General features: G+C 26.7%; 2 protein-coding genes across 5 annotated transcripts in view; one reads left to right on the forward strand and one right to left on the reverse strand.

Moving 5' to 3' along the window:
• Positions 1–16188, forward strand: part of LOC107451376 (MYG1 exonuclease) — a 25114-nt gene extending 8926 nt beyond the window's left edge. The window contains exons 1-8 of one of the 4 annotated variants that reach the window (XM_043057398.2): positions 3378–3712; positions 4876–5044; positions 6968–7063; positions 9971–10204; positions 11486–11561; positions 12435–12560; positions 13985–14166; positions 15904–16188. In XM_043057398.2, the coding sequence (XP_042913332.1) occupies positions 3667–3712; positions 4876–5044; positions 6968–7063; positions 9971–10204; positions 11486–11561; positions 12435–12560; positions 13985–14166; positions 15904–16063 (1089 nt within the window). In that variant the 5' untranslated portion in view covers positions 3378–3666 and the 3' untranslated portion in view covers positions 16064–16188. Of the gene's footprint in view, positions 1–3377; positions 3713–4875; positions 5045–6967; positions 7064–9970; positions 10205–11485; positions 11562–12434; positions 12561–13984; positions 14167–15903 lie in introns of those variants that run through there. The other 3 variants (XM_043057402.2, XM_071179912.1, XM_071179911.1) reach the window with 3 other exon arrangements.
• A 484-nt stretch (positions 16189–16672) lies between these two features.
• Positions 16673–23166, reverse strand: LOC107451440 (large ribosomal subunit protein mL55). The gene is made up of 3 exons (XM_016067527.3): positions 22990–23166; positions 19107–19269; positions 16673–16878 (listed from the first exon to the last, which is right to left on the reverse strand). The coding sequence occupies exons 1-3, from the start codon at positions 23007–23009 to the stop codon at positions 16717–16719; spliced, it is 345 nt and encodes a 114-aa protein (XP_015923013.1). The 5' UTR covers positions 23010–23166; the 3' UTR covers positions 16673–16716.
• Positions 23167–23774: the final 608 nt, after the last annotated feature.

Below are 23774 nucleotides of genomic sequence, written 5' to 3' on the forward strand. Positions count from 1 at the left end.
AAAAAAAAAAAAAAAAAAAAAAAAAAAAAAAAAAAAAAAAAAAAAAAAAAAAAAAAAAAAAAAAAAAAAAAAAAAAGAATAAGCCTAGTATTCAATTAAATGGATCAAGGGGTGACCTCAAATATGCTAATTACTTAGTACATACGATACTTTAACTTACGATATCAGACACAAAAACATACGTTTGCTGAATAAAGATACCGTTTTTTCGACGGATTATGATTTATGAAGCCTAAAATATAGAGGGTAGCAGCAATTTAGGAAATATAGTGCCAATAGTTTGGTCAGAAGAGGGGACGAAAGTTTGAACCCCTTAAATGTTGATGTTACTCTATAGCTGGATAAATTAAGTAAATTAATGAATTTCTGTCGAAACTTAAAAAACTCGTTGATCTAAGCATAATGCCATGGAAAAAATAGTATTAACAATTATTTATTAGTTTTATTATTTTATTTAATAATTTAAGGTACACAATTATAAATTAATACATTTTAAGGTACACAAAGTTTTACATTATTTTAAAGAATGTAATTTCGTATAGCAAAATACAAAATTTGGACAAAATTAGTTGAATAGCTAATTAGAAATCACGTTTTAAATATTCGACATCCTTAATGTTCGATTTCTCAGGAACTATTAGATTGATTTCGTTCAAATTTTTATTTCTATTTTGTCTAATTAAATTATATTCTGCAAAAATTTGTATATTTTACAGTTCATATCCTACAAAAATTTGTATTTGCATATCTTACAGACACTTATTAAATAAATTAATAAATAGCAATAAAAAAATCATTTAATATTTTCCGTGGTATTATCATTGGATAAATAAATTTTATAATTAAGTGAAAAAAGTTTCAATTCACCCAAAAATTTACCGCACTTTGGCGAAATACGTAAGAAGTAAAATTCCGATTAAGGGGCTAAAATTTTTGACCGCTCTCTTGACCAAACAATTAGAACCATCTTTTCTAGATTGCAGTTATCACATATATTTTGAGGATTAGAATTAGACACAAAATGCGTTTTTGTGTCTAATTTCGTAACTTAAAATATCGCCTGCGCTAATTAATTACCATATTTGAAGCCATCCCCTCGAGTCATTAAATTAAGTTCTAATACATGTAAATCTGATCATTTGATCGAAAGTTAATCAGGATGATTCATTTGTTTATGCATTTTAGTAAATGCATTATGCATTATCCTAGTAAATCCTTTATGCATTTTAGTAAATGCATTATGCTTATCCTTTCATGACCAAAAAATCTGTGATTATGGAAACAAGTTTTATAGTCTTCAAAGGACATCATGTTGGATAGCCGCATGACATCCCATCACAGGGCTAAAGAGAAGGAAGAAAATAATTTGTCTGGGGGGTCAAAAAACTCTAACGACGGTTATAGAGGGCACATTCCTCACAAAAACTCATTTTTTTTCTACGATTATTTTTTTTACATAAGTATGTGATCTAGTGTTCTTTCTAAAAATGGACCTTTGAGCATTTTATTTTTGTAAACCATTCTTGTATTAAAAATAATTTAAATTTCTATGTAGGGCATTTAGTAAAATATTTATTCATTTTCAAATTAACAGGTAACTAGTTGTCGTTTAATTTCGGATATTTAACTTTCAGAGTGCAGAGTAAATCCTCTTCTATCTGGCAAATATTTCACTCAAAATAAGTACAAATGAGTAGTTGACGGTGAAACTTCTTTGTTTCTGATTTAAAAAAAACTCGGACTTTTTTTATCATCTGTCTGAGAACTTGACCTTTCCGAACAAGATGCGACAGTTAATTAATGCAAAGGAATGTTGATTTTAGTGTTATTTGAAGTTCCAATATTATAAGGTTTCAAACTGTAAACAATTATTAATATTTCGAAATTTTTTTTTTCTGTTTTAATGGTTTAGAATACATTCTAATGACATGTCCACGACTATTTCAGAGCTGCCGAATTTCATGCATGGTTGGGGAGTGCAGTACGGAGGCTTGCATCGATACACCCACCGATATAACTCGTGGCGGTATCCTGTTTACAGGCGAATCATCATTAAGGATGAATCCTTAGCCACTTTTAATATCTCATTATTGTAGAGTAACTACAACGTTCACAATTAAGCCAAATAAAAAATCTTTTTAAACTTGGGAATAAAAAAATATGCTTAGGAGCCACTTTCACAGCATGATCTTGATCCCACGTGAATGCGATTCCTGTATGTGAGAGCAGCTTCTAGTATTGTTAGAGAATCTAACAAAAGGTCGTAGGGCATCGACTCCGCTAAGACCCTCCGAGTACATGCAATATACGTGCTCGTAAAATCTGTGGAATCAAAAGACTTGTGGTCAGTCGCTGAGCAAGACTATTGGTACAGGGATCTGGAGAAAAGTTTCTTTCCCTTCAGATCTATGTCTAAATTGAGGAAGTGGCCTCACAAATGATATCCCTACTGCAGAGGATCAAAACGTTGATGATATGCCTTCGGATCATCCTGAGGAATATTTTTCAGACAGACACCAATGACCCATTGTGTGACATAAATAAAATACCTCACTAAGTGCCATCTCTTTTGAAGAATTTTCTAAACATTAGGGCAGTCGGATGCACTAATGCACAGTTCTCCATATATGCGATTCACGCATATCCGATCTCCGCCGACAGAGTAGGAAAACTTGATTGTTAAAGGACCGTTTACACTGTTTGCGATTCATGCATAGCTTGCCGTTTTGAGAAAATAAAAATCTGATTGGTGAGTTTTTCACTAGTGAAACATTTCACCTGCCAGGTTCTCATTATCCCTTGACGTTAATCAACTTTGTATAAACTACATGAAGTGTTGTTGTTGTTGTAGTTCATTTACGTCGCACTAAGCTGCACAATGGCTATTGGCAACGGTTTGGGAAACATACCTGAGGATGATCCGAAATCAAGCCATTACAATTTTTATCCTTTACAGAGGGGATGGCACTACCGCTCCGGCTGCCCAACGAACTGCACGCGAAGTCGAGCACTTTATGGTAAAACAGTTTAACAAGACCCTATACCGCACACCCTCGGTCCTTACGCGGACTGAACCAAATGGTCACCCATCCGCACACTGACCGCAGCCAGTGATGCTTGACTTCGGTGATATGCTGGGAACCGTGTCTTAAGGATCAGTCCACTGCTGGACAACTGCATGCAGTGTGATTAGCCCTTATATAAAATTCATATCACCAGTCTGGTTCCTATTCTCTCTCGACAGTGATTGCAGGTTCATACAGTAAGAATGGCCATGAAGAATGCGGTCTTTCCCACTACATGCGTACTTGTTTTTTACGTATGAGTGAAAACAAACCTCTTAAAATCTCTTAGGACAGTAATGATTTTTTGACTTTGAATCTGGCAACATTTTTGTGTGGTCAGTGGTCAGTTATTTATTTACTTTTTATAAAAGATTTCTCCGTGTAGAAGAGTTCACCGGTACATTAAATGCTGCTTAATTGATAATTGTTCTTTATTAATTTTCATTAATTGATAGTTGTTTTTTAAGAGTAATTGCTCTTTCTTCTTGTAACTTTTAATTTAGCGCAATTGTTTGTGTTAAATTTTTTTTTGGAAAATTTCCTTTCAAAAGTTTTTTTCTGTCTTTAAATATTAAATTAATTAATTTTTCTGGACTGATTAATGTTAAAAATCTGTTCTTTATTGTCAAGGCAAGTTGTCAGTTGTGGTATAGTATCTTCTCATTCTTTTTTTAATATTAATATTTTGAAAACGCGGAATTCTTCTATGAAAACCATACAATTTGCTCATTATTGTTTTATTTACATATCAAGCCAAAGTTATTTAAAATTAAAAAAAATATTAAATCTTGACCAACGGTAGAATCACAACGACGTTGTCTCAACGTTACAGAAATCTTGCAAAAAGATTTATAATCTGGGAAACAAAGAATCATAATTTCAATTATTTTGAAAAATGTTTTTTTTTTCTTTTCTGTAGAATTATTTCTAGATTTGCTGTTCTCTGGTGTTAGAGGAGTAATTAACGTTTATGATTTATTTTTTTTTTGCTTTAAGAATAAAAGAAATTCTGCTAGGATTGTAATTATTTAGAATTTCTGATTAATATTTTAAAAGGTAATTTCAAAACCTCAAAAATTTATAAGAATTTGTTCTAGAATTTTTTTTCTTAAGAGCATCTTTTATATTTTAATAATATATGACAGTATTGTTACGAATTCAGATTTGTAGCAAAAGAATTAATAAATCATTGCTCAATATATGTTTCTCCTTTTTTTATTTGATTGAAATAAGATCTATTCTATATCTTTGATGTGACAAAATGTTAAATTGCACATTTGAGACTTCATTTTATTGTTCTCAACTGGCGCTGATTTCATCGTAAATATAAGTAGTGTTTTTATCATTTTTTAATTTGTTTTGATCAATTATTGATACGGATTTTCCTTTTGTTTTTTAAAATCCCGATATCTTTTGTTTCTCAGTTATTACTATGGTTCTTTCCATGAATTTTTTAATACTTATATTATTATCTCACGTAAAGCTCTAAGGACACGTTTGATTGATTTATCTCTTTTGTAGCAATTCCATTTTTTCAACTTTTCTATAGCTATTGCAACCAATATGTAGTTTTTAAAATTCCGATATTTTTCATTTGTTATTAGTTTGACACAAGAAATTAAAATTGCGGATTTAAATTCCCATTCCTTGTTTTCCGTGCAAAATTTTAATTAATAGTATTATACATCCATGTGATATTTTGATTATGTTTTGAGAGTTATTGATATTAATTTATACATAATTTTTACTGTGTTAAATTAATAGATTTTTAACAATCTTGATTGAAAATTTAAATTAAGTGTTTTTATAGGTTCTAAAAGATACCAGCCATTGAAGTTGTCTGCCTTTTTATCAAGTGTCACTATGGGACCCAAATTAAAAATTGGAACGCACAATGGAACATTTCATTGTGATGAAGTTTTAGCTTGTACTATGTTGAAATATGCTAAAGATGAATTTAAGAATGCTGAAGTTGTAAGGTAAATGTGTATTTATTCAGATATTTGATTGCTTCTATACTTTTTGAACATCCTATAAGTATTTTTCTAGTATATATCTTTGATGATCCGAACATCTTACTTCTTCAGACATCTTATAAATTCCTATTAATCCTATAGTATTGTTCTGCTTATAGCATTAAAAGTTTGTCCTGTTTGTTGCAGGGTGATATTAAACTTTATTTTCCTTACTTTTATTTAGTTAAATTTATCAGCATTTAGCTCTCATAATGAGACATTAAGTTTTCGGGGTTTGAAAAAATAAGAGCTTGTTTTTTAGGATAATTATTTCGTGAAACAAATATAACAGCTTTTATATATTTATATTTTTTAAATTACACTATATAAACACTATATATTTTTTACATTTTCATAAAATTTTCTACTTTGGGTATGAGTTACAAAGGATCATCTTAAAAATAAAATACTAAATACCTTTGTAAACGATGTTTTAAGTGTTTAGTCTGTTTTAATATATATCTCTTGCAGTTTCTCATTGATGTTTAAATAAACTATTTCCAACTTGTTAATGTGTATATCAAATTGTTATTATATATACTGGAAATTGGTATGGTAAATTTCATTTTTTAATGAAAACTATCATTGTTCTTCAAGTATACCAAGGTCATAGTAATAATGCAAAATATAGCTCATTTTTATTACTTTAGTCTGTTGAGCCCCTTATTGAGATAGTCTGTTTATATTGTTGATGTCTATGTTGGTTTCGAATTGGAATATGTTTTAAAAATATTTTATTTGTGTTAAACATTTAAATTTGACTTAATTTTTTTTAAAAAAAAGGAATTTCATCTTTAAAAAATTCTTTATTATTTTAAATTTGTTGATAAATATAAATATCAGTTGACATTCAATTTGTTCTTCCAATTGTTTTATTTTTTCATTAACTCATTAAAAAATATATTTCTTTATTGTAATTTTAATGAAATTCAGATTGCTTTTTTAGATTCTTATCCCTTTGCGAAAGTTTGACCATTAGAGCGCATTTATATTTGTTATTGTGAATTTCCTGCAAATATATGTAGATCTGAAAATAGAACACATTTTTCCAGAAAATTTCTGATTTATTGAAAAATTTTATTTTTTAAATGCCAAGTAATTTTACACTTGTTAAACATCACTTTCTTATGATTTTCAAACCTAACAAAGGTTAAAAACATTTTTCTCTAGCACTTTTTTGTACAAGAATTGTTTTGCAAGCAATTTATTACACAGTATTTTAAATTAATCTTATAAATTAGTAGTAAGCTATAATATTGTCTACTTTTTAAAATATCTTTTTATTTTACAATGCTTTGATAAAATGGTTTTTTACATGCAAAATGAGTTTTATGTCAAAATCTGTTTAAATTTTAATTATTTGGGAACTGGTTAATTAATTATTCTAGTCATTGCATATTTGTCTATTTAAATTGGTTTAGTATAATTATTTTAATACTAAAAAAAATTAAATGGCAAATTTCTCACTATAACCTTAATTGCAAACTTTTGGGTTAACAAATATGTAAAAAAAACAAGCTCTTTTTCTCTTTTTTTATATTTTTCAAATTTATAATGCACGTTGATATTTTAAACGTTATGATTGTTAGTTATGTATAGTAAATGTAAAAGTATAATCCATCTTAGTTTTATTAATTTAAGAAACTTACTAATGACTGTGCAAATGCATATTGGAAATTTGTTTAAAATATTTTTATTTTGAAATGCACTACTATTAAGTTTCATTATTGAGTGTACATATCAGTTTTCTTTATAAATCTTGCATTCAATGCTATGAAATGAAAATTTATAGATATTTAACTTTAATATTTTGAGTAAAATTTATTGTTATATGTATATATATATTTTTTTTTTTACTAAATTCATTTCAAATTTTTTCGTTTGAAGGACACGAAACATGGATATTTTAAATGAGTGTGATGTAGTTGTTGATGTAGGAGGGGTTTATGAACCTAGCGCTCATCGATATGATCATCATCAAAAGTAAGTGAGGGTTTGGATTTTCGATTTATGTCAATTGTGCATTTCAAGTATAACAATTGAAAAAATCTTCTATTGAATAAAAAAATAAGGCATTGGTATTGAATTTTTATGAGGAGCAAAGTGAGCAATAAAATAATTAAAAGTGGTGTTTTCATACTTATTTTTAGTGCATATTAGTTTAGTTTAAACAGAGTTCACCCTAGGAATAGAAAAAGGCAAGGTGCTTTTCACTGAAACAGGCACTTTGAGTTTCGAAAGTGCACTCACTTACCACTGTTAAAATTTATCAAAATGTGTAATATTATATAATCATTGAATTTGATCCTCAATTTTTAAATTATCTTATACTATTTTATGTGTTTATTTCTTAAAATAATTTGCACTCATTATCAAAATAACAGAAAAATTTGAAGCTTTTGAAAAATAATTAAAGGCTGAACTAAAAGACCATCTCTGTGCATAAATTTTCTTGAAATAAGTAAATAAAATTTAAAAAAAAGGATTAATTGATAAACATTTTGAAAGTTTAAAATTATGAGAAAATAAACATTTAAAGGTGTATTTTCAATTAAAAGGTATTTATTTAAAAGAATAGCAGATTATGGTTATAAAAGAGCAAGGAGGGTGCATTTACAGGGGTGACGGGGTGAGCCGCCTTTCTAAAAACGCTTAGGGGGGACACTGGTTTAAAAGTGATTCATACTATACTTTTACCACTTTTCCTAATTTTTTATATAATTATAGGGAAACTGAGAATTGTTTTAACCCTTAGAATTTTAGACCAATATGAATACCTAAAGTTTGCCTCCTCTTCTGAGGTGAGCTTTTGTCACCATCTTGAATTCACTGCTGGGGAGAGAGGGTTTAAAAAAGTATAAATTTAACCTTAACTATCTAGACTAGTGAGATATTATTTCTTGTGTATTTTTATGCTTAATTCAGTGAGGCCAAAACTAAGTCATTAAAACTATTAGTTTTGTTATAATCTATTTAGTAAGTATAGTGTATAGGAAATACATTTTTTAAAAAAGAAAACTTATACCTACTTATGTCTTTAATGTTCGTATCTGATCAAGTGAAGTTATATTAAGGTGTTCTTCAACCAAATGCAAGTCAATAGGACTAATTGTTCAAAAAGTGCAAAAGTTTCCGTATATTAAGTACAGTTTTGTATTTATACCTATTTATATGTTTGACATTGTTAGATTGTCAACACAGGTATATTTTTTTAATATACTAGTTTTAGCTGAATTGAAGAAAATCGAAATCAAGTCAATTTGGCTAATAATTTAGAATTATAATTATTTTATTGGTAAATTAAGTCCAAAATTGTAAATAACTCTTATAACTTCTCTATTATAACTTAAAATTCTTATGACTTCTAAATCATTAGTTTTATGAACTTGTATTTAATCACAATAGGTTTCATCATAAACAAAATATAAAACAAACAATACTGTGTTATCTAGATATGATTAGTGTCAACATAAATAGTTATGGATCAAAAACTATTTTTTATATGTTATACTAAAGCTCTTAAACTTCTATACTATTTGTCTCTTTTGATTCAGCTGTAAGATAATACAAATAAAACAATATTTTGGTTCTCTAGATTACAAATTCAGATGTGTAGGAAAGATATATAGCCAAATACAAAACTGTAATTTTTAACTTTAGAATATTAAACCCTTTCGACTTGGCTTTGGTTTCATTCAATTCACTGGGGAGAAAAATATGCATAAAAAATAAAATAAATAACTTGACTAGATAGGAATATCAGACATTTATAGGCATAAGTCAAAAATGTAATTTTTATGTACTATACACTTTAATTAGCTTAAAACTTCTAAACTATAGATCCTAGATATGATACATTGGATTCTACTTCAGGTTTCTATGTTAGATGTAACACTAAACTTTTTAGAACCATTTCCTAATTATTTTTGTATTGAGCGGGAACTTGCCTACGTGTGCGGTATTTGTTTTAGGGTTCGAAACATTCTACCACTTTGATGGTTTGAAGCAAACTAACAAACTAAAGACAACTTTAAACATGATGATAACAGTAAAAATGTTTAAATTTTTTCACATTGAACAAAATTTGCATACAAGATGTTTTGAAATCAAGATGATGATTGGATTCTAGGTTAAAATTTTATGCTCTTTTGTGGTAAATTTTTTCTTGGTTTACAATTATCTTATTTAACACTCCAAACATTAGTTCCAGCACTTTTTTTTTAAGGAAAAAAAACAAACTTTAAAGTGGTGCTTTTCTTGCAAGCAAATAACTGTTTTTTTTTTCCTTCCTTGTCATTCAAATTGCTAGTAGTGTCTAACAATGAAATTTCATAACAATTTTTTAGAGTACTAGGCTTAGAATGTTATAGTTTTATTTTGAGAATATTGTTTATTTTCAAATTTCAATGATCCTGGAATGTTAGACAATGAGATGATCATTAGATCTAAGAAAAATGTGGTGTAAGTAATGTATATGGCATAAAATTGCCTCTGAAACAAATACACAGAAATATTTTATAATGATTATTAGGTCACAAAAATTAAGGTAACTATCATTAAGTGTTGTAGTGTATATCACAAACATATGTAATTGTGTATGTGACAAGAAATTGTTACTTAAAAGATTGTAATCATTAGATCACAACAAATATTGCAATGATCAGTAGACTACAAAAATATGAAATTAGTTCTGCATATTACATAATGTTGTTACTAAAAAAGCTGTACAACTATAATTCTGAGTATTTTAAAATTTAAAGAACTGAGATTTAATTCTGATTATTTTTTAGCCTTTTTTTTATTAAGTAAATGGTTTGAATTGTTGTAAATGCTTACAATTATTTGAATTTTGAATTATTTTAAATTCAATATGTTATTTAATGATTTTAGGTCATTCTCAGAAACAATGAATTCTTTGAGCAATAACTATCCATGGACCATCAAACTCAGCAGTGCAGGATTAGTCTATTATCATTTTGGACATCAGATCATTTCTAGAATATTAAACTTGGCAGCTGATTCAGAGGAAGTTAAAGTTATATTTAACAAGTTGTATGAAAACCTGATTCAAGAAGTTGATGCAATAGATAATGGCATAGATGCTTGCAAAACGACAGATGTTGTGTGGGTTTATTTGAACATTTTATCTTACATTCCTCTAAGTTTTTTTCCTTCTTATTTTGAAAATTAATTTTCAATTTTTTTTACTAATAACTAATTCTATTACAATTGTTTAAAAACTAAATAAAGTCTAAGGTCTAATGTTTGATTGTAATAAAATAAAAAATTTTGTTAAATTGTTAGCTTTAACTTTGTATACCTTAAAAATTAAAATTATTGAAAAATTAAAAAAAAAAAAAATTGAGCTGCTCGTGTGTCAATTCTCCCTACCTTTTAGAAAAATCCCTAATTTTAGGGGATTGTTGAAGAATCTGCATGTTTCTATTTTTGAGAATAATTTAAAATTTACGTAGAAAAGAGAATTTCTATTAAATTCCCTTTTTTATTTACCAAATATTCATAAATTTTGAAAAATCCCAACGAAAAATAATTCCTAATATTAAGAAGTAATGAGTAGTGAAAAGAACATTTCATGTAAGAGAGAACAACTTGATATGTTAAATATTACAAATGTGTTCTTAAACATCTCTATTTTTTTTTAAAGTTGAATTGTAGGTGTTCATATGTCATTGTAAGTAAAGTGTTTTGTGTGAATTTTAAATTATATTAATCATTGTGAAAATTTTTAATTTTAAAAAAGACTAATAAAATCATATTCTTTTAAATATTATTGGAAAGTGTTATATGTCAACTATAATTTATACTTTCATCAATGGTTATGCTGACTTTATCTTAAAGTTACAATTATGTTTAAGAGGAACATGGCTTCTTTTCAAAGGGAAAAATTGCCTTTTTAAAAAAATTTTGCAAATTCTATTTCTTTTATAAATTTTTATTGTCTTCATATTTTACAAGCAATATTCTACACTTCTGTGAATAATGATAAAAACCCATTGAATTTTATAAAATTTGAGCATTTTGTTTGCTTTTTCTTTTAATAAATTTTTTTTATTGCCAATATATATAGAAAATCAAATCTTTTCATTGCTTGCATGTTTTTAAAAATAGACAGAATTGTTATAGCGTTAACTGTTTTTAAATTGTTTTAGTAGATAATAAAAAAGTTTGAGTACAACAGTGCTTATCCCAAATTTTGGCTTTTTATATTTTTACTTCATCTAACAGTGTAGTATGTTGCATAAATGTCGAAATTGATGATTCATTCAAACTATTCAAAAACCAATGAATTTATTTAAACAATAATTATAAATATATTTTTGATCAGTACAGTTATAGTTTATCATTGCTTAGTTTTTTTTAAATATTTTACTCATTTATTTTTAGTTATAAAGTTCACACCCATTTAAGTGCAAGAATTAAACATTTGAATCCACCTTGGAATGAAAAAAATCAGGATGAAGTAAGTGTAGCCTCATTAACATGAATTAAATTTGTTTTCCCTTTTAGATGTCAGGCATGAGATTTTTCTAGCTTTTTGATGAATTTTGATCTCAATTCACTGACACCATTTGATCTAATTTTTTTTAAAAAAGTGTTTCATCATTGTATAGTCTAAAATATTGAGGAAAAAAAATGAAAATTAATCATTGTAAGCTTTTAGCATCCAGGTGAAAAAAATTTCCAATTTTGAGATTTGGAAATTAATGATCAGAATATTTGCATAAAAATATTAAAAATTGAAATGAAATTTTCCAGAGAGAAAATAATTAAGAAAAATGCTATGCCAAATGCCTACTTTTTTTTAATATTTCTACATTATTTTGTTGTTTTTCTTTATTATTACTTTATTCTCTTCTTAATAGTTAATTGGACTGTCAATGTATACATATAGTAAAAAAAATTTTTTTTTTAGATGAGTATATAAATAATTGAAATATTTACTTTTTATGCAAAATCTCTTATTATTTATTTTCCCCACTCTTACTAAGATGTTAAAAAGCATGTTTTCTCAAACTTTCCCACACCTTTTAAATAGGGGTGGCTTTATGATCAGATAATTCTAAAAATTGAAATACAGATTCGCCCTTTTCTATAGATAGATACTGAAAAATATGTGGGAACTAAATTTTTCCTTTTTAATAGTTTAACAAATATGGTGCACAGCAATCAGCATTTTTTTTAATACTTCAAATTAAAATTTAGTTCAATTTTTGGATTCTGTCTTAGGAAATATGTGCAAATAAGAAAAACACACTAGAAATGAATACTGGTTATTTTATCAGTAGTGAAAATTATAGATTTGAATAATAAAATTATATTTTTTATGTTCCAGACTAAATGTTTTAAGAAGGCTTGTGAATTAGCTGAACAAGAATTTTTAGATAGAGTAAACTTTTATGGCAAAATTTGGTTACCAGCAAGAGAAATAGTAAAGGAAGCTATTAAAAATAGACACTCTGTGAGTACATGCTTCTTCTTAAGTTTTATTGCATTATATTTTTGATACTATTAAAAAAAAGTTGCAATTTAGGGTGTTTCTTTGTATCGTACGCATAAGCATTGTTTTCATTACAATGCAAAACAATTTACAATCGTGTACTTTTTTTAAATTGTTAAAAAATGTTTTTTCTTTCTTTTTTGACATTGATTCAGACGGATAGTTTTAATACATTTTTATTGAAAATTCTTGCAAAAGGTTTGCTAACCTCTATTTATTTTAAAATTCATATTTTATTAAAATTTCTTGAAACTTTGCTTGAGACATAAATATTAATGTCACCTTGTCACATGTTAAACCTTGAATTTTTAATTCTGAAGGTTTACAGAAAAGTAATGATTGATATGAAAAGTAGTGATTATCTTCATATGAGCATTCTTTTATATTTATAGTAGATTTAATTAAAATTAAAAATATTTTTATTGCAGTTTTTCTCCTCTATGCAATAATTAAATATGATAGCTGTATCAATCATATTTAATTGTTGCATATAATTTAGATTTCAACTAAATTAGCTTGAAAATAAATTCTCTAATTTCTTCCCCCCTCTTTTAAGTCCAAGCTGTCTATTTTCCAATATGTTAATATAATATATTGCCTCATATTTAGCTTTACCAAATGTAAGTATTGTTTATTCATATAACATATATTGTTTTACAACATCTTTATTTCAGTGGAAGTTATAATCTGTAATAGTATTTCACTATCTTAAGACACCTTTGTAATCATAAATTTAATGTGCATGATCAAATAAATAATTTTTTTTTTTAATCATAACAGTTTATCTTAAGTTTAAAAATGTTATTATTGCTGGACAAACATGTCACTATTTATAAAGAATATTTTAAGAGATGAAAACTGCATTACTGTAACTCTTTTTTTAAAATTTAATTTAATTAAGAGTCATCAATAAAATAATGAAGTGTAGCATTTGCATTGTTTCTAATCTGGTATTTTATACTTTACATGTTTTGCTTTTAAATTTTTGAATCTAAAATTGTATGGTTTCTTTTAAATTTTTATTTAAGGACACATTCTTCATGCAGTCACCATTGTTTTTTGACCGATTCATGCTCTTCTAACATTAAACTTAATTTATGTTGTATGTTTTGTTTTAGTATCAAAACATTGCTAATTTTTCTGTTAAATTATTGATATGGCATACTTACATCTAGCTCTTGTGCCATAAAACTGTATGTTCAATTAATCGATCATTTACTTTTAATTACTAAATAAAATTACAATATTCTTGTTACATAAATAAAGAATATTGAAGTTTTTTAAATTAATTATAACATTTTAGGAAATAAAAAGACAGATTTTCTCTATTTTCTTTTTTTGTAATATGAAAATTGATTCCTTAAAAATATGTATGGTTGTTCTAGGTTCATCCAAGTGGTGAAATTATGGAATTTGAAAATGGTGGTTGTCCGTGGAAAGAGCATCTTTATGATCTTGAGACATCAATGAAAATTGAGCCACCCATTAAATTTGTAATTTATACTGACACTAATGGATTATGGAGAGTTCAATGTGTTTCAGTGTCTCTTTTTTCTTTTGAAAACAGGTAGGGATTGTTTTGTAAAATATACAAAACAATATCTGAAAATTTTTTGGAATACAGTTATTAATGATGGATTTTCTATGATTTTTAAGAAAAACATGTAGTTTAACTGGCTTTCTGCACAATAAAAAATTTATTTTTGTATTTATGACCATAAAATTATGGAATGTTTTTGAGAACTGTTTTTTTTTTACCTTTTAATTTTGATTATTTCTAACACACTTTATTTTTCATCTTCTAAAAAACACATTTTTTGAAATAAAAAAAAACTTTTTTGTTCTTTGGATGAAACTTATTTAAGTATGTAAATTCAAACTCATATGTCTAACAAATTTAAATTTATAATCTTCATAATTAAATATATAGAAGCATTTTTTAATGTTTGAAAAAATATATAACTTTTATAATACTGCTAAAGTATTTTATTTTGCACTTTCATATGTTTATACAAAAATATCATGAATAACTTTTTCATTTTATCTGTGGTAAAACATTACTTCAGGTTATTTTCGAACAGGTATGAATCTTTTACTGTAAATTAATTCAATCCAACAGTTTGTGTAATTGTGTAAATTAAATTAATAAAACAAAGTAAATATTTTTCTTGATTATTTTGATCAATTATATTCTTGGTCAATTATATATCTTGATTATTTATCTCGATATTCAAAGATCAATACATTTTTAATGATTATATTTTTCCATGGGAATTCAGCCTTAGTTAATCCTGAATTTTTTTCCTAGTGAAAATATAAAACAATATTGATATTTATAATCTTTAAGTCTGACTGTAAACTTTTAAGCCTAACATACCTCACCCTATATTTTGTTTAGTAGAAAACTGATATTGACAGTTTTTCCTGTTAAATTTTCCTTTAGGAACTTCCCCAATATCGTTAATGTTTGTAAACAAATCCTATCAAAGTAATTTTTACTGGGCTTTATCTTCAGATTTTAAAGATCACACGACAACAAAATTTTTACTGGGCTTTATCTTCAGATTTTAAAGATCACACGACAACAAAATAATAAAATGGCAGTGAGGTCTGTTTGTAATGAAGTTTACAACTTTCTCTAAATTTAATTATCTTTATTTTAGAGATAACATCCAATTTTTAAATGAATAAAAAATACTTTCTGTTTTTTGAAACTTTTTTAACTTATTTGTTATTTAAGAAAAATTGTATTAGTCTAAAATAAATTTTGCAAATTTTATTCAATGTTATCTGCTTATGAAAAATATTACAGCCAATTTAAATTTGTATTTATTAGTAATAACTTAATCACTATAAATATATATATATATATTTTTTGGTTATGAAGATTTTTAAAATTTTTGTTATTCAAGAATAAGCTATGAATAACAAAACGTCAAAAATATTCCAAAATAAATAAATTTACTATTTTATTTAATTTTAAAATTTGACAGGTTTTTATGCCTTCTATCTCTCACACAATTCATTAGTATTTATCATATGCAATATTGTTTAGTTTAAAATGTGATTAATTTATGGAACCGTTTTAAACAAACTATTAAGTCTTTATCTTTTTATAATAAAAGAATTACATTTTTTATTATTAAAATACCCTTTAAATATGTTAGACAAGTAAAAACAATGTTTGTTATAGATTTTATGTAGAATTATCATTATTTATATTTCATTATTGTAGAATTTTCATAATTTGTATTTGCATTTCTCAAATAAGATTTTTTTAAAAAATTTTATTTGTTTAATTTAGGGTATCCCTACATGAAGATTGGAGAGGCCTTCGTGATGAAGAACTAAGTAAAGTTAGTGGTATCGATGGTTGCACTTTTGTGCATATGTCAGGATTCATTGGTGGTTGTAAAACAAGAGAAGGAGCAATTAATATGGCTTTAAAATCTCTAGGAATATAAAAAAAAATTTTTATGTGTATTTTATACATGAAGAATTTGAAAAGCAAACTTTGTTTTTAAAAAACAAACATTAATTTTCCAATCATTTGTTTTGTTTAGCAATAAAACTTTTTCAAAAATAACAATTGTATTTATAACATTCTAATATTACATTTATTAAAATATTAGTTAAAGATATGCATTTTAAAATGTATTTCAGATTATTTAAATTATTTAGTTAGATTGATTTTTGTAACATAAATTTAATGGTGCATATATTTTCCCTTTTAAACAAAATCAAGAATATTTTCATCAGATGTAAAAAGAAAAACTTCTAGAAGCCAGGAAGGTATTATATGCTAGTGCCTCATAAAATAAATAAAAAGTATAAAATAATAAACACTGGGGCAATTTTTTTACTTTATTTAATTCAACTAATAATAATTTTACATTGTGCAATTATTTTACTCCAACTTTAAATGTTGAAACACTTTTATTTGGGACAGAAATAAATTCATATAGCTTGTGATTAAATTGATTGTGTAAAAATTCTTTATAAAAGTAGCTATAAAAGAATAGACTGAAAAATTTAGAATTAAAAATGAATAACAGATAAATAAAGCAAAGCAATGATCTAAAATAGTTTATTTATAATATAGCTACAACTACAGGTCTTATTTGTTTTCTGTTGATTTGTCTTTCCATAAATGGCTGTAGCGGTTTATATCAAAGTCATCTTCAAATTGTTCCTCTATAACTACTTTCTTTATTCCCTTTCTTCTATTTAAATGTATATGCAATTCTTCAGCTGTTAACTTACTTGTATCCATTGGCAACTACAATAAATAACGTTACATTATGTAAAATATTAAAACACACCTTTGCATCTCCATGCTAAATTGCAGTGATATTGTCACTTTATAAATAGAATTATTCTACTCATATATTATGTTATCTTTACAAAATAAAAATTAATAATGAAAACACCTATCACAATGCTTAGGAATAAAATATCTAACTAAGTACCCATAAAAATACACATATTTGAAAATTGAATAAAGCATCGAAATGCTATTTCAAGATACAAATTTAAAAATGCTTACTTTTTTTTCCAGGTTGGTCCCAGTTATTACTTTTTCTGTATTAAACCAATTGTCTTAAAAGACTTTACTACATTTTTAAATATAGGTTTGCTTTCCAATTGCGCGTTTTTCAAATTATCCAAAGAGTAGATTTGGCAGAGTTTGAAATGCACAATCTTAGTTTTCTGTTCATGCACTTTCTAACAAAGGTCCACAGAAAGCCACTTTCTCTATGTATATATATATTGTAAAAATATGTGTTATTGCCATAGGCAAACATTACTTTCTTCTTAAAATGTAAAATGAATTTAGAGTTTACTTTAAATGAAAAAAAAATTATTCAAATTTTTAGTGTTTAAATATATAATTACTTTTTATTTTATGAAAAAAATCGAGAATTTAATCTCTGTTTAGTACACAATGCTAATGCGTGGCAATAACTCTTATAACAGTGAATTGAAAAATATGTACACAGCATTAATCAAATAAATAGTAAACACTTGAACCAAATCTTTTTATAACTGGGGCAGTTCTCAGAGACGGTGGAATACGTTCAGAATCCCTTCGAGTTTTAAACATTCGGTTGACTGAAAAGACTTTCTGAACAATCTAGTTTATAGTTTTTAAATAACATAACTCTTTATCCTGTAAAAAATTTCGTTTTTAAATATTTAAAATAATTTTGAAAGAAAAAATAAACTATATATTTGCAAATTTCATAATTTTCAAACATTTCGGCTCCATTTTTACTGTACTTTACAAATTAAGCAACCCAAATTGAATTCATCAGATTCTTGTTTTCTCAATGCATGTTTCACTCCAATATTCATTTCAATGAAAAAGTTACAATAAAAAAATACAGTTTGTGCTTTGCCATATAATATTTTCCATTACTAATAAAAGTTTGTTATTAAAGCACTTTATTTAACACTAAATCATTTAATATCAGAAGATATTAAAGTCACAATTAATTAATTGAAATTAAAATAGAACAAATTGTTTCAACTCTACCACACTGCAATAGTTTTAACAATTTGAATCACAATCCACTGATACCATGTCACAGAACTGACCAATCTAGTTTTCTAAAGTATCAATTAAATTAATTAGTTTTGTTAAAGTATTGATGCTTATGAAAAACTTTTAGGGTTAAAATCAACTATATTTTAAGGTATACACCACTGTTAAAAGAAACTTGTTTTTCTCTATAAATTTTATGATCATATAATAAATAATAAAAACTAATATCAATTTTTTTTACATTATTCTGCTTGTTTTGAATTTCGTTTAAAAAGTGTAAATGCTATTTCAATTATAGCATATAGAAGGAATTTATTGACACCTTAGGTTTGTGACCCTTCCGTTTTAATGACCGATACATGAAATACTGTTTCTTTTCCATAAAAGCAACACTATCTTAACATCGGTTAGAATTTAGCGACCGAAATTTAATTAAACTTTTTTCAATAAAGTTATAGCAACCTTACATTATAACGTCCACATTTCTTTGGACAACAGAGGTCTTTAAACCGAGCTCGACTCTATTAAGCAAAAATTTTATATCATCTATATTATTTATGTCCTTTTAGTTACACAAAGGATATTTTGTTAATTTTCTGCAGAAAAAGCATATAGAATACATATGTTAATCAGAAATTAAAAATTGTTTTTAGTGTTTAATTTTCATGAATCTAGTTCAAAATTATGTGCATGAAAACCACAAATATAAAAAATTCTGCTTTGAAAAAACACAATTTTAAGTAAATGAAAGTATACTTTTATTACATAAGCATCAATATAAAATATCAGTATGGCATACAGACATACTAGACAACAGCTGAAAACTTTGTGTATACACAAAAATGAAAAAAACTCAGAAATCATCTTAACTTTTATTGTAAGAGAAATATTAAAAAATTAAAATCAATGAAAAAAATACCAGTAAAAGCATAAAAATTATGAACAATTATAAAAGGACTCACTTTAATAATTTTTCTGGGCTCATGGTATCTAATTGTATAAGTTGAGCCATCAGAATTCACAACCATAGTTGGATACACACGGACATATTTTTCGCGGCCTATTTTCGCTATGCAAGTACGATTTGATCCATTTCTCACTTGCTCCCAGATGAAACAAACACTCCTAAGAAGAAAAAAAATATCAAATTTATCAGACTTTAAAAAGTACTCCTAATTTACTTGTAAATAATTGACATAAAAACTGACACCAATTTGTCAAAATTAAACTTTCTTACAATTAACAGACCAACTTTGAAATCATCGAGTTCACTAACAAAAATAGGTCAAATATTGGAAAACATGTAATGCATCTTTTATATATTGCAATTCTCTGAGGGGAGGTGGAGAGAATGGAATAAAGAGTTTTTACATAATCAAGCTAAAGGGGAAAAAATGCTTAAAACTGCCTAAAATATGAAAAGGTTAATCTGCAGAAAGGATAGTATATATATTCAAATATTCAGTTAAATGATAGAGTACTACATATTCAACACAGGAGTAAATTTATATTAGTTTTCATCATTACACATTAACTGAAGTTGTAAAATGATAAGGTTCGTTGTTGGTTGAATTAACAATTAATTCTTTTATTGCAAAGAAGTATGAATAATAGCATGGTTACATTAAGATAAATTCATATTACTTTATATTATTAGAAGGGCGACCAGCCCTACACACCCTTTGATCCCTATAAATGCGCCCTCTTTGTCTTTTTCTTTAAAAATAAGCCACCATCCCTTAAAACCCACCGACTTTTTATTCATATTCCATTTTTAAGAAAAATTAATTGTTAAAATATTGATTATACACAAAAATGATCTGTGTTTATAAATTTAACCCTTAATTTGTGTGCTTGAGTTAATTTGAGCACCCTAAACAGGCCAAACTGTCCACACTCGAGATAATTCGAGCAGTGTTGTATTTTATGGAGCTATAATTTTTCACACTCTAATATAATCGAGAATTGAAAATAAGAATATGAAAGCTGAGAAAAAAAATAGTTTTATTGATATTTATCATTTAAATAGGATTGTAAGCTATAACACTTATTTATTCAAGAATAAAATATAGCCTTTTTCCATGGAACAAAAGCGCAGTATATCAAAATTGTCCACCAAAAGAAAAGTTGATCCAGGAGCAGAATAAATTTTTTTACATAAAAAAAATGAAATTTTTTTAGGCTGGTTTTTTTCCAAAAAATCTGTGCGTAATCTGTGCGTTCTCTCCGCAGGCTTCTAATTATCATTGATAAACTAAAAATTTTTCTCTTATTTAGATGAGTGAAAATTACTTTTTTAAATACACATATAAAACAGTATATAAGTCAAAAACTTAAAAATCGTTGAGGATCAAATTCAGTTATTACATATTATAAATTTTATGTAGTTAAGTGAGTGCCCTTTTAAAATTCAAAGTGCCTTTTCCTATGAGGAAGCACCTTGCCCTTTTTTATTCATAGTTAGAACTCTGTTATACATATATATATATATATATATTCAAAATTTATTCTAAGCAATTTTAAAGTTTCTGAGATATTAAAAATGTAACAAATTTCTACAAGCCATTATAAAGGATTATTCATTTGTCTAAATGATGTCGCAATTTACATTATCTCACAGTTCTCTTACTTTCTCACATTTTCATACGGAAGTTCGAAAACTGAGGTCTATTAATTTTTTTTTAAGGTAACTGAAACACCAGAATATTTCCTGGATACTAATTCGATGTCTCTTTATAAAGTACTATACTTATTAAATTCTTCTTTTTTAGGATAAAGTAGTATTTTTTGTCTTTTTAAAGGATGTAGTAATTATGAACCCGGTAGCAGACTTTGATAAATTTCTCCGTAGCATCTTCATTAGTTCAATATTCTTAGATACTGACATGCAGTCAGAGACTAATAGTGGAAAATATAGACTTATTATACATGTATAGTTCCTTTACCAAGAGTCTGCACTTGGCTCCGCCTTCATCTGGGGTATCCGATGATCAGGGCTGTCTTAATAGAATGCAGGGCCCCCAGGCAAAGAAATTTTTTGGTCCCTTATGACATTTTATACTGTTTAAAATCGAACTAAAAAACTTCACATACATGAAATAAAGCATTTTTAAAGCATGCAATAATTTAAACAAATTTAAATACATTTTAATTTCTCCAAAAGACTGAATCCACATAAAAACTTCATTGGAACGCAGAAAAATAGATTTCGGTTAACTTTTTAAGTTTTCCCTATGATAAACTATTCAAATTATTGTAGTTTGCATAATAGTTGATCACTATGAGTAGAAAGAATAACAAAATGCACACTTTATACAATAGAATGTATTTATTTTTTAAAAAGTATAAGGCAATATTGTTTATACTTAGTTTTTTTTAAATAAAATTTATAAAAAGTGAGATTCTCAAGGGCCCACTGAGTGCGGGGGGCCCTCGGGCACTGCCCGAGTGTGCCCATGCGTAAAGACGGTACGGCTGATGATGCTATTTCTCTATTTTTGGTAGAAGGATGCAAACAGTCCTGATCAAGGTTGCTATTTGGCGATCGCATGACAAAAATATTTCTTTATGTGCATTTTTTAACATTAAATATTTCATACATTTGATTATAATTCTCTTTTTTGAGTGAATAATTAGTTATTTTGGAGACATTTTGCTGGGAGAACAGCAGTTTTTAAATTTAAAATATATTTAATTAGCTAGAGTAACGAAAGGTATAATAGCAGATGAAAAAGCGAAGTAAGTGACTGAAAAAGAATTCACCGTTAGCATTTGGAGCACATTAAGGGTTGCCTAATTTTCAAGAGCAGAAATGTTTCTCCCCTTACTCACTCATGGAAATGAACTCTGCGTCCGAGGCGGTGGAGCCAAGTGCCAACTCCTGGTAAAAACTATATAGCAATGTGGGACTAGATAAGGTAAATAATAATTACATCAAAATTTCATGTAATGAATAAATCCTACATAATAAAAGCCTCTAACCAAATAATCAAAAATTTTCAGGTATTTATAAAATTTTTCATTTTTTTTCATTTTCCCTCATTTTTAAATATTCTATCTGAAAATTAATTATCGCCCCACTTTTAAATTTAAAAAGTAGAAAATTAACTGTGATTCTTTTTTAATTTTAAGCTTAGATTTTTGAAATTTTAAGCTTAAAAATCTGCAGATATTTTTCAGCTTGACTTAACAAGTGTTTTAAGATAAGATGCCATAGAAACCTTCAGCATCTGTTGCCATGCTGCAAGGTTTCTGTTACCAGAGTCATGAGTATAAAACTCATACACAAATATGACTAAACAAAAAACTGATTACAATTTTTAAGAAACTATTGCACGATAAAATATTTTGTGCAGAAAACCTAACTTTAATTTAATACATAAACACTGCGTATCTGTGTGTTTTCTTACATGCAAAAGTCAATGATTAGCTATAATAATTTTAAATTAATAAAGAAAAAAAAACAAGGTTATAGAATTCTTGAAGGTTTTAACATCTAATTTATAATGTTAAGTTTGAAAAAGAAAATGGTACAAAGCATGTAATAAACATGTTTCTACCAATGTTATATGGAAATTTTGAAGTTTCCTAGACTTGGCGAAAAAATATTGTGAATATGCAACTTAATTTTGCCACTCTCAAAAATTGGGCCCCTGCGACGTTCATATACACAAAATAATATCTACCAACAAAGAAAGGCATAGTTTTTAACTTAAAAAATTAAATGAAGCATCTGTTGCCTAGAAGACAAAATAAAAATAAAGCAGTAGAAAATTAATATAGTATATATTGCATCAAAGAGGTAGTAAGTTAAATATGATTTCAATTAATATTTAAGGAACATACTTGCATAACACTCGCGACATTTTAACTAGAAAATTTTAAGAAAAAACTGCTTTTAAATAAAATATTTCAGGACAATCTGATGTACAAATCACTTATTAAGATTATAATAGAAAAATTACATTTTAAAAGAAAGCAAAACAGAATAAGTTTGTTTTGACTACAGAAAAGTGCGACGAGTTTTTGTGTCAACTTACAGCTCTGTATTGCCACTAATGTAGCTTTGAGTTGAGGCTTGATAAATAGCAGGAAATTTTCATAAAAAAATCAGAAACAGTTTGTAGCTTGCATAGATATTCGAGGATTGAAAGACAAGTTTACGATACCGATAAATGCCGGATTCTAATACGCCGTATAACTAATACGCCGAATCATGATCAATTTCCAAGAATTTTCCCTTTGTATTGAATTACAGATTTAAATGGTGGATGTAGGATCTTATTACTTTCTCATCCAGTCAAGAAATTTGGGGACGCTGAAAAGAGCTCTGTTTGATCAATATTTGTCTTCTTCTAATCTTATTTAAATATATGTTTAATTTTAATTCAATAGAATATTACTTTTCTTTTAATTCAAACTTCTTTTTTTCGAAATTTACATTTCATAAATTATTTGAAGTACCATTTTCGGTTACCCGAGTGCAATGAAATTGAAGTTTTTTCTTCTTCTTGGGAACGTCCATTTTTTTCAGTGTTTAAAAAATAAATTAAATAAAATTGTAGAGAAATAATTAAAAAAATGTTGGCGGAAGTTCACTCTTTCGGCGAGTTTTCGCTTACGACCAGCTG

Source organism: Parasteatoda tepidariorum, chromosome 4 (genome assembly GCF_043381705.1).
Source record: "Parasteatoda tepidariorum isolate YZ-2023 chromosome 4, CAS_Ptep_4.0, whole genome shotgun sequence".
Classification (NCBI taxonomy): domain Eukaryota; kingdom Metazoa; phylum Arthropoda; class Arachnida; order Araneae; family Theridiidae; genus Parasteatoda; species Parasteatoda tepidariorum.

What these genes read in the sequence shown, in the direction of transcription:
- LOC107451440 (XM_016067527.3), bottom strand. Translation starts at nt 23,009, where the DNA reads ATGTCGCGAGTGTTATGCAA. An exon ending in ATGTCGCGAGTGTTATGCAA is followed by an intron (nt 19,270 to 22,989) that starts GTATGTTCCTTA and finishes TTTTCTTCTTAG; the next exon opens with GAGTGTTTGTTTCATCTGGG. An exon ending in AGCCCAGAAAAATTATTAAA is followed by an intron (nt 16,879 to 19,106) that starts GTGAGTCCTTTT and finishes TATTTATTGTAG; the next exon opens with TTGCCAATGGATACAAGTAA.